At 44.4% G+C, this 14,893-nt stretch overlaps 1 protein-coding gene across 2 annotated transcripts in view; it reads right to left on the minus strand.

Moving 5' to 3' along the window:
* zgc:63587 (uncharacterized protein LOC393431 homolog) overlaps positions 1 to 14,893 on the minus strand; it is a 136,711-nt gene that overhangs the window by 26,201 nt on the left and 95,617 nt on the right. For both annotated transcript variants that reach the window (XM_041202578.1, XM_041202577.1), the window contains 2 exons: positions 13,758 to 13,841; positions 5,013 to 5,070 (listed from right to left, as the gene is read on the minus strand). In XM_041202578.1, coding sequence (XP_041058512.1) covers positions 5,013 to 5,070; positions 13,758 to 13,841 — 142 coding nt within the window. The remainder of the gene's footprint in view (positions 1 to 5,012; positions 5,071 to 13,757; positions 13,842 to 14,893) is intronic.

A 14,893-nucleotide genomic window follows, 5' to 3' on the forward strand; every position in this document is an offset into this window, starting at 1 on the left:
CCCTTTCTCTTCTTCCCTGTTCTTCTCCCCTCTATTCTCTCCTCCAATCCACTCCCCCACCCCCCTCTTCTCCATTTCTCTCCCCTTGACATCATCCTTCCCAGCTCGACCATTCCCTTCCCCCTTTCCCACTTTTTGTCCATTCCTCCCCATTTCCCCTTCCCCCCTTCTTCCCCCTTTCCTTCTTCTTCCCCTCCTCCTTCCCCCAAATTCCCTTTCCCCTTTCCCTCTTCTCCTCCTTTCTTCTATTGCCTCGACTTTCCCCCTTCTTGCCACTTCCCTCCCTTTTCCTATTTCCCACCCCTTTCTCCCTCCCCTTCTCCCCATTCCCCTCCCCCTTCTTGCCCACCCCTTTTTCCCTCCCTTTTCCCCCATTTTTCTCATTCCCCTCCCCTCTTTTTCTCCTCCCTTCCCTCTTTTCCTATACCCCATCCCTTTCCTTCTTTTCCCATTCTCCTTTTCCCCCATTCCTCCATTTCCCCTACCCTTTCCCCATTTTCCCATTCCCCTCCTCTGTGCCTTTTTCCCATCCCCTTCCCTCTTTTCCTCCCATTCCCCTCCTCTCTTTTTCTCATTCCCCTCCTACTTCACTCTTTTCCCCTTCGCCACCCATTTTTCCAATTCCCCTCCTCCTCCTTCCCCTCCCCTTTCCCCCTTTCCCCATCCACTTTTCCCCTTTTAACCCATTCTCCTCCTCTCTTTCCCATTCCCCTCCCCTTTCCCCCTCTTTGCCATTCCCCTCCCTCATTCCCCCTTTCCCATTCCCCTCCCCCTCTCCTTCCCCTTTTCCCATTTCCCTCCTCCTTTCCCTTTTCCCATTCCCCTCCCCCTTTCCACCTCTTTCCCATTCATTTCCCCCTTTTCCCCATTCCCCTCCCCCTTTCCCCCTCTTTCCCATTCCCTTCCTCCGATTTTTCATTCCCCTCCCCCTTCCCATTCCCCTCCCCCTTTCTCCCATTCCCCTCTGTGTCCCTCCTTTCCCATTTCCCTGCCGCTTTCCCCCCTTTTCCATTTCCCTCCCCTTTCCCCCTTTCCCATTTCCCTCCCCTTTCCCCCTTTCCCATTCCCCTCCCCCTTTCCCCCTCTTTCCCATTCCCCTCCCCCTTTCCCCCTCTTTCCCATTCCCCTCCCCCTCTTTCCCATTCCCCTCCCCCTCTTTCCCATTCCCCTCCCCCTCTTTCCCATTCCCCTACCCCATCCCCCCTTCCCATTCCCCTCCCCCTTTCCCATTTCCCTCCCCCTTTCCCATTCCCCTCCCCTTTCCCATTTCCCTCCCCTTTCCCCCTCTTTCCCATTCCCCTCCCCCTTTCCCCCCTTTCCCATTCCCCTCCCCCTTTCCCCTCTTTCCCATTCCTTTCCCCCTCTTTCCCATTCCTTTCCCCCTCTTTCCCATTCCCCTCCCCTTCCCCCAATTTTCCATTCCCCTCCCCCTTCCCCCTCTTTCCCATTCCCCTCTCCCTTTCTCCCTCTTTCCCATTCCCCTCTCCCTTTCTCCCTCTTTCCCATTCCCCTCCCCATTTCCCTTTTCCATTTCCCTCCCCCTTTCTTCCTATCCCATTCCCCTCCCCCTTTCCCCTCTTTCCCATTCCCCTCCTCCTTTCCCCCTCTTTCCCATTCCCCTCCCTCTTTCCCATTCCCCTCCCCCTCTTTCCCATTCCCCTCCCCCTCTTTCCCATTCCCCTCCCCCTCTTTCCCATTCCCCTCCCCCTTTCCCATTCCCCTCCCCCTTTCCCATTCCCCTCCCCCTTTCCCCCTCTTTCCCATTCCCCTCCCCCTTTACCCCCTTTCCCATTCCCCTCCCCCTTTCCCCTCTTTCCCATTCCTTTCCCCCTCTTTCCCATTCCCGTCCCCCTTCCCCCAATTTTCCATTCCCCTCCCCCTTCCCCCTCTTTCCCATTCCCCTCTCCCTTTCTCCCTCTTTCCCTTCCCCTCTCCCTTTCTCCCTCTTTCCCATTCCCCTCCCCATTTCCCTCCTTTTCCATTTCCCTTCCCCTTTCTCCCTATCCCATTCCCCTCCCCCTTTTCCCCTCTTTCCCATTCCCCTCCCCCTCTTTCCCATTCCCCTTCCCCTCTTTCCCATTCCCCTCCCCCTCTTTCCCATTCCCCTCCCCCTCTTTCCCATTCCCCTCCCCTTTCCCATTCCCCTACCCCATCCCCCTTTCCCATTCCCCTCCCCCTTTCCCATTCCCCTCCCCCTTTCCCATTCCCCTCCCTCTTTCCCATTCCACTCCCTCTTTCCCCCTCTTTCCCATTCCCCTCCCCCTTTACCCCCTTTCCCATTCCCCTCCCCCTTTACCCCCTTTCCCATTCCCCTCCCCCCTCTTTCCCATTCCCCTCCCCCTCTTTCCCATTCCCCTCTCCCTCTTTCCCATTCCCCTCCCCTTTCCCATTCCCCTCCCCTTTCCCATTCCCCTCCCCTTTCCCCCCTTCCCTTCCCCTCCCCCTTTCCCATTCCCCTCCCCCTTTCCCATTCCCCCTCCCCCTTTCCCATTCCCCCTCCCCCTTTCCCCTCCCTCTTTCCCCCTCTTTCCCATTCCCCTCCCCCTTTACCCCCTTTCCCATTCCCCTCCCCCTCCCCCCTCTTTCCCATTCCCCTCTCCCTTTCTCCCTCTTTCCCATTCCCCTCTCCCTTTCTCCCTCTTTCCCATTCCCCTCCCCATTTCCCCCCTTTTCCATTTCCCTCCCCCTTTCCCCCTATCCCATTCCCCTCCCCCTTTCCCCTCTTTCCCATTCCCCTCCCCCTTTCCCATTTCCCTCCCCCTTTCCCATTTCCCTCCCCCCTTTCCCATTCCCCTCCCCCTTTCCCATTCCCCTCCCCCTTTCCCATTCCCCTCCCCCTTTCCCCTCCCTCTTTCCCCCTCTTTCCCATTCCCCTCCCCCTTTACCCCCTTTCCCATTCCCCTCCCCCTCCCCCCTCTTTCCCATTCCCCTCTCCCTTTCTCCCTCTTTCCCATTCCCCTCTCCCTTTCTCCCTCTTTCCCATTCCCCTCTCCCTTTCTCCCTCTTTCCCATTCCCCTCCCCATTTCCCCCCTTTTCCATTTCCCTCCCCCTTTCCCCCTATCCCATTCCCCTCCCCCTTTCCCCTCTTTCCCATTCCCCTCCCCCTTCCCCCCTCTTTCCCATTCCCCTCCCACTTTCCCAATCCCCTCCCACTTTCCCATTCCCCTCCCCCCTTTCCCATTCCCCTCCCCCTTTCCCATTTCCCTCCCCCCTTTCCCTCCCCCTTTCCCATTTCCCTCCCCCTCCTTTCCATTCCCCTCCCCTTTCCCCCTCATTTACTTCCCCTCCCCTTTCCCTCTTTTTCCCCTTTCCCCTCTCCCTCTCCGTCCCCTCCCCCATCCCCCTCTTTCCATTTCTCCTACCCATTTCCCCCTCTTTCCCATTCTCCTACCCCTTTCCCTCTCTTTCCCATTCCCCTACCCCTTTCCCTCTCTTTCCCATTCCCCTACCCCTTTCCCATTCCCCTACCCCTTTCCCTCTCTTTGCCATTCTCCTACCCCTTTCCCATTCCCCTACCCCTTTCCCATTCCCCTACCCCTTTCCCTCTCTTTGCCATTCCCCTCCCCCTTTCCCTCTCTTTCCCATTCCCCTCCCCCTTTCCCTCTCTTTCCCATTCCCCTCCCCTTTCTCCTTCTTTCCCATTCCCCTCCCCCTTTCTCCTTCTTTCCCATTCCCCTACCCCTTTCCCCCTTTTCCATTTCCCTCCCCCTTTCCCGTTCCCCTCCCCTTTCCCATTCCCCTCCCCATCCCCCCTTTTCCATTTCCTTCCCCCTTTCCCATTCCCCTCCCCCTTCCCCCCTTTCCCATTCCCCTCCCACTTTCCCCCTCTTTCCCATTCCTTTCTCCCTCTTTCCCATTTCCCTCCCCCTTTCCCCCTCTTTCCCATTCCCCTCTCCTTTCCCCCTCTTTCACATTCCCCTCCCCCTTTCCCCCTCTTTCCCATTCCCCTCCCCTTTTCCCCGTTTCCCATTTCCCTCCTCCTTTCCACCCTTTCCCATTCCCCTGCCCCTTTCCCCCTCTTTCCCATTCCCCTCCCCCTTTCCCCCTCTTTCCCATTCCCCTCCCCCTTTCCCCCCTTTCCCATCCCCCCCAATTTTCCATTCCCCTCCCCCTTCCCCCAATTTTCCATTCCCCTCCCCCTTCCCCCCTCTTTCCCATTCCCCTCCCCCTCTTTCCCATTCCCCTCCCCCTTTCCCCCTCTTTCCCATTCCCCCCCCCAATTTTCCATTCCCCTCCCCCTTCCCCCCAATTTTCCATTCCCCTCCCCCTTCCCCCAATTTTCCCATTCCCCTCCCCCTTCCCCCCTCTTTCCCATTCCCCTCCCCCTTCCCCCCTTTCCCATTCCCCTCCCCCTTTCCCCCTCCCCTCCCCCTTTCCTATTCCCCTCCCCATTTCCCATTTCCCTCCGCCTTCCCCCTCTTTTACTTCCCCCCCGATCCCCTCTCCCTCTCCGTCCCCTCCCCCTTTCCCCCTCTTTCTGATTCCCCTACTCCTTTCCCCCTCTTTCCCATTCCCCCACCCCTTTCCCTCTCCTTCCCATTCCCCTCCCCGTCTCTCCTCCCCATTCCCTTCCCCGTCTCTCCTTCCCATTCTCCTCCCTGTCTCTCTTTCCCATTCTCTTACCCTTATGTTGTCCTGTCCCAAACTCCATTCCCACCTCTTCCACCAACGAGCTGCCAATTGCACTACAATCAACTATCAGTGTTTGATTTGCACTGTTTAACAAAGTATATATTCTGGCAAAAAAAAAATCCATACTTGAAAGCCAGGGTGTGATAGCAACAAGAATCAATGAGGCAGCTGTAGGCAATGGAACCCACTAAATTCAGAATTGTTTCCTGTTTTGCTGCTGTATGAGGATCATTCAGAAACAAAAAACACAACTTTTTTTCACCTTTGTCCCCCATGTGCTGTGTAGGAGTCTATAGCTTAAGTGCTGAAAATGTTCATGATAAAGGCTTTTGTTACTTTTTATCTCTGCACTTCACCTCTTAGAAATTGATACACTCACCTCAGCCTCCTTCTGCAGCAGAATCTTGTCTTTGTCAACCGTTTCATCTTCCACATCCCTAGTGGCACAAAAGAGAGAGTCAGAAACCAGGATAATTCAATATCACTTGCTCATCCCAGTCCAGCCTGGACTGTGACTTCTCTCTGTGGTAGACCCTGCCTTGGGGCAGTAAGTATGTCAATTACGTACAGCAGCCCAGTAATGAACTGGAAATTACTTGCATATAAACCTGCACGAATGCATTCATGATCATCATCTCTAAGTACAACCAAACACTGTGAATATGCATCCAAAAATATGGTAGAAATAGCGACATAAAAACCTGATTTCAAAGTGAACCTAGCCACCCTATTAGATGAAAGTATTGTATTAAAGAATACACTACACCCAGAAGTCATTCTCGAATTAAGATTACTTATTTGTATCTACTCCCAGTTATCCATTATTCTCTGAATATTTAATAATTTAATACGTGAGTTGTATTAACCTAATCATTGGGTCCCTATAAAAATATGATTGTTATATTTTCCTATCAGTGATGCAGCTATAAATAATGAAGAAAGGCACAAAAATGGTGGGTCTATGGGCAGGCTAATCTGGAGAATGTGATAAACAATTAGAAATGTTACATTTAGTCAAGCAGCATAATGTCATTTAATATTATAAAAACCAGAAATGCTGGAAACACTCAGTGGGTCAGTTGGCATTCATGGAGAGAGGCCTCTTTCTCAGGACTGGAATATATTACAGATGAACAACATTTTAAAACGTATAGAATGACACAGGATTTACAGCCCAGAAACAGGACATTGAACTCAACTGCTCCCTGTGTTGACACAGGCTTTCTCCCATCCTATTTAATCTACCCCTATCAGCATACCCTTTTATTCCTTTTCTTTATTTCCACAATGTATTATTTTATATTTTTCTATATTAAAATGCCTCTACCATGAATGTCTATCCTGCTAACTTACTCCCAACTTCCAGAGGCTTTTTACAGCCATTGTCACAATTTGCCTATCAGTGCCATTCGTAAATTTCATCATGCCCTCAATTCCCAAGTCCAATCATTCAAATAACATACAAGCACAACAAAGTCAACCATGTCCTTTCAGTGTGAGAAACTTCCTTTTATCTCTACCATTTCTATCCCCCAAATATTCCTCTACTTACATGGCCACATTCCTCTTAACTCCATTCGTCATTATCTTTGTCGCAAGTCTTTTATGTGGTATAGAGTAAAGGTATTTTGTCAAAATCCATATCCGCATTATTTTCTGTGTTATTTTTTGAAGAATTCTGTAAAAAAATTCTGCAACAGCCCACCATTTTAAAATCCACCCTATCTGGTCCTGCTTAGCTCAGGGCTCTCCTAGGATTTAATATTCAACTAATTATAGATTTTAGAAGATTACCAAAATTGAGATAAAATTAACTTGCTTATGATTTCCTGGCTTATCACAGTTTTTCCTTTTTCCAGAACGTGGGGGTTCTGGTTAAAACATTTTCAGATTATACCAAAACTGGCTGTGTGATTGATAAAGAAGAAGAAAGCTGTAGACTGCAGGAAACTATCAATGGATTAGTCAGGTAGGTGGAACAGTGGCAAATGAGTTAAATCCTGAGAAATGCAAGGTACCTGTAATACATTTGGGAAGGCTAATAAGGCAAGGGAACACATTAGAAATGGTAGGATACTGAGAAGTGTAAAGAAGCAGAGGGACTTTGTCCACAGATCCCTGAAGGTGGCTGGACAGGTAGATAAGGTGGTCAAGAAGGCATGTGGGATATTTGTCTTTATTAGCAGAAACATAGAATATAAAAGCTGAGAGGTTATGCTAGAACTGTAAAAACACTATTTAGGCCACAAGTGGAGTAATGTGTGCAGTTCTGGAATACGGTGTGCAACTCTGGTCATTGCACTATAGGAAAGATGTGACTGCATTAGAGAGGATATTGAAGAGATTTATGAGGATGGTGACTGGACTGCAGAATTTTAATTATGAGGAAAAACTGGATAAGCTAGCATTATTTTCTTTGAAAAAGAGGAGGCTGAGGGGAGACCCTAATTGAACTATATAAAATTATGGGGGGAATCTAGAAAGTGGATGAGAAAGCCCTATTCCCTTTGATCGAGGGGTTCATAACCAGAGGCATAAATCTAGGGTAAGAGGTAGGAGATTTAAGGGAAAATATTTTCACCCAGACTATGGCGTGGATAAAGAATTCACTGCCTGAAAAGGTAGTAAAGGCAGAAACCCTAAAAAGATACTTGAATATGCACCTAAAGTGCCATAACCTACAAGGCTATGGAGCAAGAGTTGGAAAGTGGGATAGGGCTGGAAAGCTACTTGTTGGCAGGTGTGGACATGATGGCTGAATGGCCTCCTTTGGTGCTGCAAATTTCTATGATTTTATGACAGACCAATCTCTAGTGGCTCTTCAGTGTCAACTGCCACCTCCTCTAAAAACTGAGGCACGTACTTAGTAAGTATTGTTGCTATTCCCTATCTTGCCTCCTTCATCTCTGTGCAGCTGCATTGCTACCTTAACTATGCTGTCATCAATGTGTCTATGTAACACCTATTTGTTACCATTTACAAAAAAGCAAAATACTGCGGATGTGGAAATCTGAAAGAAACAAAGAAAATGCTAAAAATACTCAGCAGGTCTGGCAGCATCTGTGGAGAGAGAAATAGAGTTTCAGGTCTGCGACCTATTATCAGAATGGATCTGATTTCCATAATTTTCTTTATGTATATTGTTACAAGTTAATATTCCTCATCATCCTTTTTAGCCTTTTTAAGCTCACTTCTTATAGCTTTCTGACATATTTTCTATATTTGTACTGGCTGGTTTTAATTTTTAATCACCTGCCCTGTTAGTGCTATTATTTTAAGTTTCAAATTTGACCTAATCCTTTTTTTGTTCCCTTTACTTGGTTTGCACTCTATCTCCTGTTTAAATATTTCCCTGTTGTCCATGCTGTATTATATGTATATTTGACAATTTTATCTCCAAGATTTTATCTGGACAAAATTATTTTTGTCTTGCTATAACTTTTCCTGTCAAATTTCCTTGTTCTGAACTGTTGCCTTTTCTATTTTTAAATTGAACCCAATTATTATGGTGGTCACTGTTTCTCACATACTCCCATCCTTTCAGGTCACTTGACTGGTTCTGCTTAAATATCTTGAACTAGGTTAAGTGGTACAAAAGCGAAATACTGTGGATACTAGAAATGTGAAATAAACACAAAAAATGCTATAAGCATTCTATAGCGTCTGTAGAGAGAGAAACAGAGCTGTTTCAGGTCGAAGATTCTATAACAGATCTGAAAATTTGACTCCATGTTTCTCTCTCCACGGATGCTGCCGGATCTGTTGAATATTTACAGCATCTTCTGTTTTTATTTAAGGAGTGTATTCTTCCTTGTTGCAACATATTATTGGGCAAAACAGTGGCAAGTACATTACAAACAAACCTCTCTATTTTTATCACGTTTTCCCTAACTCAGTTTAGTCTTGGAAATAATTAAAACAGCCCATAATTATAACTATCACAAATACACCCCTCTAAGTTTGTCTGCAAATTTCATCCTTGATTTCTTTTCCACTGCTTACTGAGTTAAAATGCATTCACAGTAATGTGTCTAATCTTTTCACATTGTTCAGTTCAATGTTAAGGAAATCGCTTTAAGCTACTTCTCTATTTAAGTCCTCACATTCTCGTCATACAATATAGTGTCTAATTAAATTGACTACCCTTCCTCACATTTTTCCTCACCTATACATCCTGAAAGCATTATACACAGGAATATTTAATTGCTAATCTTAGTACAGCTGCAGTCATAGTTCAGGCACTGCTATTATATCATGTTTTCCATTTTATTCAGACACCCAAATATGTTTCTTGTTCTCTGTACATTAACATACAATTTAGTTTGGATTTTTTTATTTTCTCATTTTTGCCTCCCCATCCTCATTCCTTTTGCCCTAATTTATACTGTTTAATCGCTCTCCTTTTCCTTATGCACCTAAATTGAAGTCTTTCCCAAGCTGCTTAACTCACTCTCTTGCTTTTCACCTCTCCCTGCTATATTCAGTTAAACCCTCCCCCACAGCTCCAGTTGAGAGGATTCTGGTTACAGCCATGGTCACTTAAAGGCTTTCCCACTGGTGCAGCTCACTCTTCCCCTAAAACTACCTGACCGCCTCATGAATCTGAATCCTTTCTTCTTGAAAAACATCTCTAACCATGCACATATAATATAGCTCAAGTTTATTCCAACAATGATGGATATAATCTCAAACTATTGAGCCTTATATATTTTCCTTTGTACTGTGCTCACCATGGTTACCAGGGAACAGATAGTCCCAAACACAAGCTCATGATCCATACCCATAAATCAGACATAAGCTCCTCCCCAGCCTGAACATGTGTTCAGCTACCAGCGTCTCTTCCTTTGCCCAAGACACAAACACAAGGTGGGCAGTTATAAGACCTCTTCTTGGTGGTCAGGTTATCAGGCATGAATAGCATGAAGGAAAGTGGCATTAACATCAAAAATATGTTCTCTTTTTAACAGGGATTTATTCTTAAAAATACTATGAATTAACTGATATCTCATGGTTGTTTTATTTTTCCTAGTTCTACTGTACTCTACAGGTGATCTACTTTTACAGAATTAGTATCTGAAAGCACTTATATGGTTTGTAGGATCTGAATTATTTTCAGACATGATAAACATGGATTTAATCATATGACCATCCAAATGCCAGAATGGATAAATACTGCCCTCTGCTTTTCAGTATATGTCACCAGATCATAGTTTTGTATGAGATACCACAGTGTAACAAAAGAGTAAAAAAAAATAGGCTTAGTGGTTGGGAGACTCTGAGTGAAGCTCTGCTGTATATTCTGCAAATCTCTAACTCTCATGTGGTGCAAAAGGACGGTATCTGCCTGAATCTAACAATGTACATTTAATCGAGTGACTTGTAAAATTAAAATAAACCCTTTTGTGAATCATCAAAACACTTAAAGCTTCAGTCTTGTAAATGAATGGAATTGGAAGTGCATGGGATAGGTGCAGACACATTGAAAAGTTTTCACAACTGGAAAAGCTAATAAAGAGTAGATTTTTACTGAGGGATAACCAGGGGAAATGTGCACTCATCAGCAGCATCGCAATGCTCATCAAGGCCAAATAACTCTGAGCTTCTTGCAAATCAATCTAAAACTTTTTTATTGACACAATTTTAAAGCTTGGATTAGATCATTTGAACCAACCTGTAAGCACTGAATTATGAAGCACATTTGAATCTGGACCAACAGATATATAGCTACATTTCAGCTCTTTATTTCTGCTCACTGAGTGGAACAATAGTAAAGCTTGGGGCAGGTGCTGACAGCTGCAGGGTTACTGAAGAGTATCTTAGAAAAACACATTTTACCAAAGCCAAGACATGCATCAACACATTCCCTCCTTGGGTGGATATTATGCTCTCACTCTCATTTTTATGTTTCATTAGGGCCCTGCTGGCTAGTCTGCCCATCTTGTTTTGATCCACAATATTAGCAGCATCTACATTGTTCCAAATAAACAGAATTATAATGGGGGATGTCACCCTATTCTGAATTTTGCCCAAAGGTCTGGAACAATATAACAGCTGTGTCATGTGAGTTTTCCACAATAATCTGCACTACATAATTACTGTGGGCACTGTATTCAAGAGTACTAAGCAGCTAAGTCTATTAGTCACATTTATGAGTCTGACCTGAGGCTTTAACAACAATACAATCAGGTTCTGCTCAAGAGGACATTCCAAGTAACTGAGGTCATGGAAATAGTGAAAAGCTCCTGAGTACATGGTAGCATTAATTGGCCTGGACTGGGTAATGAAGTGGAGCAAGCAGGTGACCTAAGGTGAACATCTGAGATACAGTGACTGCGATATATTTGGGTTCAGTTAAAGTACGAAAAGCAAAAACAAAGAAGTACTTGGCTGAAAAATTAAAATGAATTAGCGCAAGTTAAGTAAGGAACCTTGCCTGGGCAAATGGAAGAAAAAGAATTGACAAATAGAACTGTACATTAGTGATGAGAAAGTATTGAGAAGGCAGAAAAGTGCATTCTGATAAAGAATACACTAATCGAGCTATACTGAAAGGCAGATGATAGGAAGCAGAAAGCAAAGGAGTTTTAAAAAGTTCCTGTGGAAAAGTCTGGTGAGTGATGCTCCACAGGGGTCTGTGTTTGGGCTACTCCGGTTTATTTTATACATAAATAATTCGGATTAAAATTTATGGAATAATATCAGAATATGCTGACAATTTCTAAGTGGGAAATGACAAGTTCTAATAAAGACTGTGAAGACTATGGGAGGTCATAGGAATGCTAGCAGGCCAGGCAGATAAGCAACAGATGAGGTTTAAAGCTGAAAGATGTGCAATAATATATTTTGGAAGAGAATTACATTTGAAATGTTAAGGTTTTAAACGAAGTAAAGGAACTGAGAGATTCAGGTACGCAGACACTCTGGTCATTCTGAAGTGCTATGCGAGTCAATTTCACTGATCAGCGATACGGTGACCAGAGGACATCAATTTAAAATGGTCATAAAAGGAATTGAAGTGTGGTGGGGGGGTGGTTTACAAAAAATTCTTTTCACAGAGAATTGATAGAATGTGAAATTCTCTGCTACAGTTGTTGAAGGCAAGTCCAAAGGCCTTTAAAAAAAGCTAGATAGTTGCCTTGAAAAGGAGAATTTTTGAAGGATGCGGGAGGCAAGTAGGAAAGCAGGATTAAACTCCAAGTGACTTTTGGAGGTAACAGCAGCATAGACTTGATAACGTAAATGGTCTATTTCTGTGTTATAACATTCCAAGATTCCACATATGTAACAATGGAACTTAACTGGTCCATGCACACAAATACTGTGCTGACAAGAGCAGGTGAGTAACTCACCTCCTGACTCCCCAAAGCCTTTCCACCATATACAATGCACAAATCAGAACTGTAATGGAATACTCTCTACATGCCAGGCTGAGTGCAGGTCCGACAACACTCAAGCAGCTCAGTATAAAGTAACCCATTTGATTCACACCCCATTATTACTGGCAAGAGTGCAAAAGGTCTGACTGAAAACTAAGAACATGTTTTCTAAAGCTTTGCCTCCATTAAAACTAGGTCAATTCTACAATTTAAGAAAAAAACAGTGCTTCATGAAGGGTTCCATCACTATCAGGTAAAATGGGACATATTTCATCCTCCATGCATCCTGAATGGTGTCCTCCTTGCCGTGATATGCTTATTCATATGGTAGTTTAGAGAATCTTACCAGGTGGACACAATTAATCTGGGAGCTGGCACGTTGCAGACATTCAATCACAAGAACATCACATCCAAGCCGAATTTGGTCTTTGGCCAGATGACTACAGGGCCAATTCGTGCACCATGCAACTACATAAAGTTTCGTGGCAAAGTCTGGGGATCAAAACTTGGGCGTTTCCTTGTCCATGTGGCTTAGCTATTCGCTAAGCAGTGGTGGGAGTCCCAGCATTACTACATTAAATACAAACCTTTATCTCTAACTTTGCATATCACAGTTGATTGGCACACTCTGGAAACACAGGGACAAGAAGTTGACCAATAAGTCCTCAAGCATGTTTCATCATTCAACTGGACCATCACTGATCTGTACCTCAACTCCATATCCTTCAATATTTGTTCCCAACAAAAGTCTATTGATCTCAATTTTGAAAATTCCAATATTCCAACCATCCACAGCCAGAGGGGAAAGAGGGCTCTTGATTTCTACTACCCTGTGTGTGAAAAAGTGCACCCTAGCTCTAAATTTTATTATACCCTCTTGTTCTGGATTTCCATCACTAGAGGATACTGTTTCTCCATATCTATCATATCGAATCACTTATCCTTTTAAATACCTCAACTGGATCTCCCTTTAATCTTCTAATCTCAAGGGAATTCAAAGGCTGATGAAGACTCTATATAACTGAAGCACTGCTTCAGTTTGTATTCTAGCTCCCTTGAGATGAAGGCCAACATTTCATTAGCCTTTTTTGATTACTCCTTGCACTTCTGCATTAGCTTTTCGTAATTTTGTGAATTTGAACACCTAAATTAATTGCTCCTCCATTGCTCCTCCATTGCTTTATATTGCTCATCATTAAAAAATTAACAGGCTACTGTTGGAGATGGTTATTATTTTCTAGCATGCATTTTCCTGCATTAATTTTTTCTTTAGATTGGTTCTTTGCCACACCCCATCCCAGGTCCTCAACTCAAAATTGAACAACTATGATTCATATTGCAGGCAGCAGAAGCTCTCTAGTGCCTCATCCAATAAGCCATACTTCATTTGGACAGTGTGTACTTGCCCAATAGAGGACATTAAACAATAATCAAAAGCAATGATCATGGGCTGACTTTTCTTTTGGTTCTCCTTATATTAAAAGGTGCAGATGCCAACTGGAGCACAATCCACTATTCCAGTCCAGTTAATTCAACCCCGACACAGGAGAGAAGCTGTGATGTTTGTGGTTGAACACACCCACCAAACCAACAGAATTCTACAATTTTTGAACTTACAATGTTCACACATTGAAATAAATATTATATTGAGACCACATGAGCAAAAGATTAACTTGTAGTAGAAATTTTCATACAGAAATATACATGTTTGATGGAAAGAAAAAAAGGGCACTAGAAATATAACTAACCTGCCAACACGTTTCAGCCGCTCAGAACGGAAATTTTCGTAGTGCAAATCCTGGGTAACCTCCTGTAGATCCTGCATGTGCGTCCTGAAAGAACACAGCAAGGGTTTAAATATACAATTCTAAAAAGTTAGCTTTCTCCCTTTCTTCTCTACTGCTTTCCCTACTTTCAACCATCCTGACTTGCAAGTGGAGACTCTTGCTGGTGGGATGCTGGAGTTTCTTGGGCAGCGGTGTTGCCTTAGTAATTCAACCCACATTATCATCCATCATGTCAAACTGCTAGACCTAGCAGCCCCTCAACTGTGAAGGGTCCAACTCTGTCCATACCCAATGCCTACATCAGCACTTGCCAGGAGTCACTAGATAATGATCAAAAATAAGAACCCTGGCTGATTCTTTCCCACTTTTTATGCGGTAAGGCCAGCTATGCTGCCTCACTGTATGACATCAGCCAAGTCAGTCCAAACTGGGTATCAAAGCTTCCTACCAGTATGGCAATATGACATTGAATTCTAGATTTACCTACTGTACCATCTGGGATTCCTAGTGTTATTGAAAATGCAGTATCAGCTCAGTTTAGGATGGATATATTGGTCTGACTTGATACAGGTTTCCATCCATCCAAAAAGGACTACTGTAGTGTACTGCTAAGGAGGTGCCTTGTCCTTATGTGAACAGTCAGAACTCACTACACATTACAGTTAATAATGGCACTGGAGAACGATAAATTTGTTCAAAGCAACTGTTCAGCCACAGGTAATACAGTAAAAGCTGCATATTTTTAAAAAATCAAAGGGTCAGTGCAGTAGATTCACCAGGATGATATCAGAGAGGCAAAACTGTAGTTATTGGCAAATACCCTAGATACTGAACTATTCACATGGTGCAGAGGTGTTCAAATGGAGATTTAATAGAGGGCAGATATTAGTGAGAAGCAATTTCTTGGTACAGAGAATTGTTAAAACTATCGATGTTTTGCCACAGGGAGAGGCTGAGATCAAGGCCACTGTACCTTTTAAAATGATGAATTCATTATTAAGAAAATGGTAACAAGGCACTTAGAAAATCATAATATGATCAGGCAGAGTCAACTTATGTTTAATGAAAGGGAAGTAATGTTTGACAAATCAATAGAT

The sequence above is a fragment of the Carcharodon carcharias genome, chromosome 13 (assembly GCF_017639515.1).
Source record: "Carcharodon carcharias isolate sCarCar2 chromosome 13, sCarCar2.pri, whole genome shotgun sequence".
NCBI lineage: Eukaryota > Metazoa > Chordata > Chondrichthyes > Lamniformes > Lamnidae > Carcharodon > Carcharodon carcharias.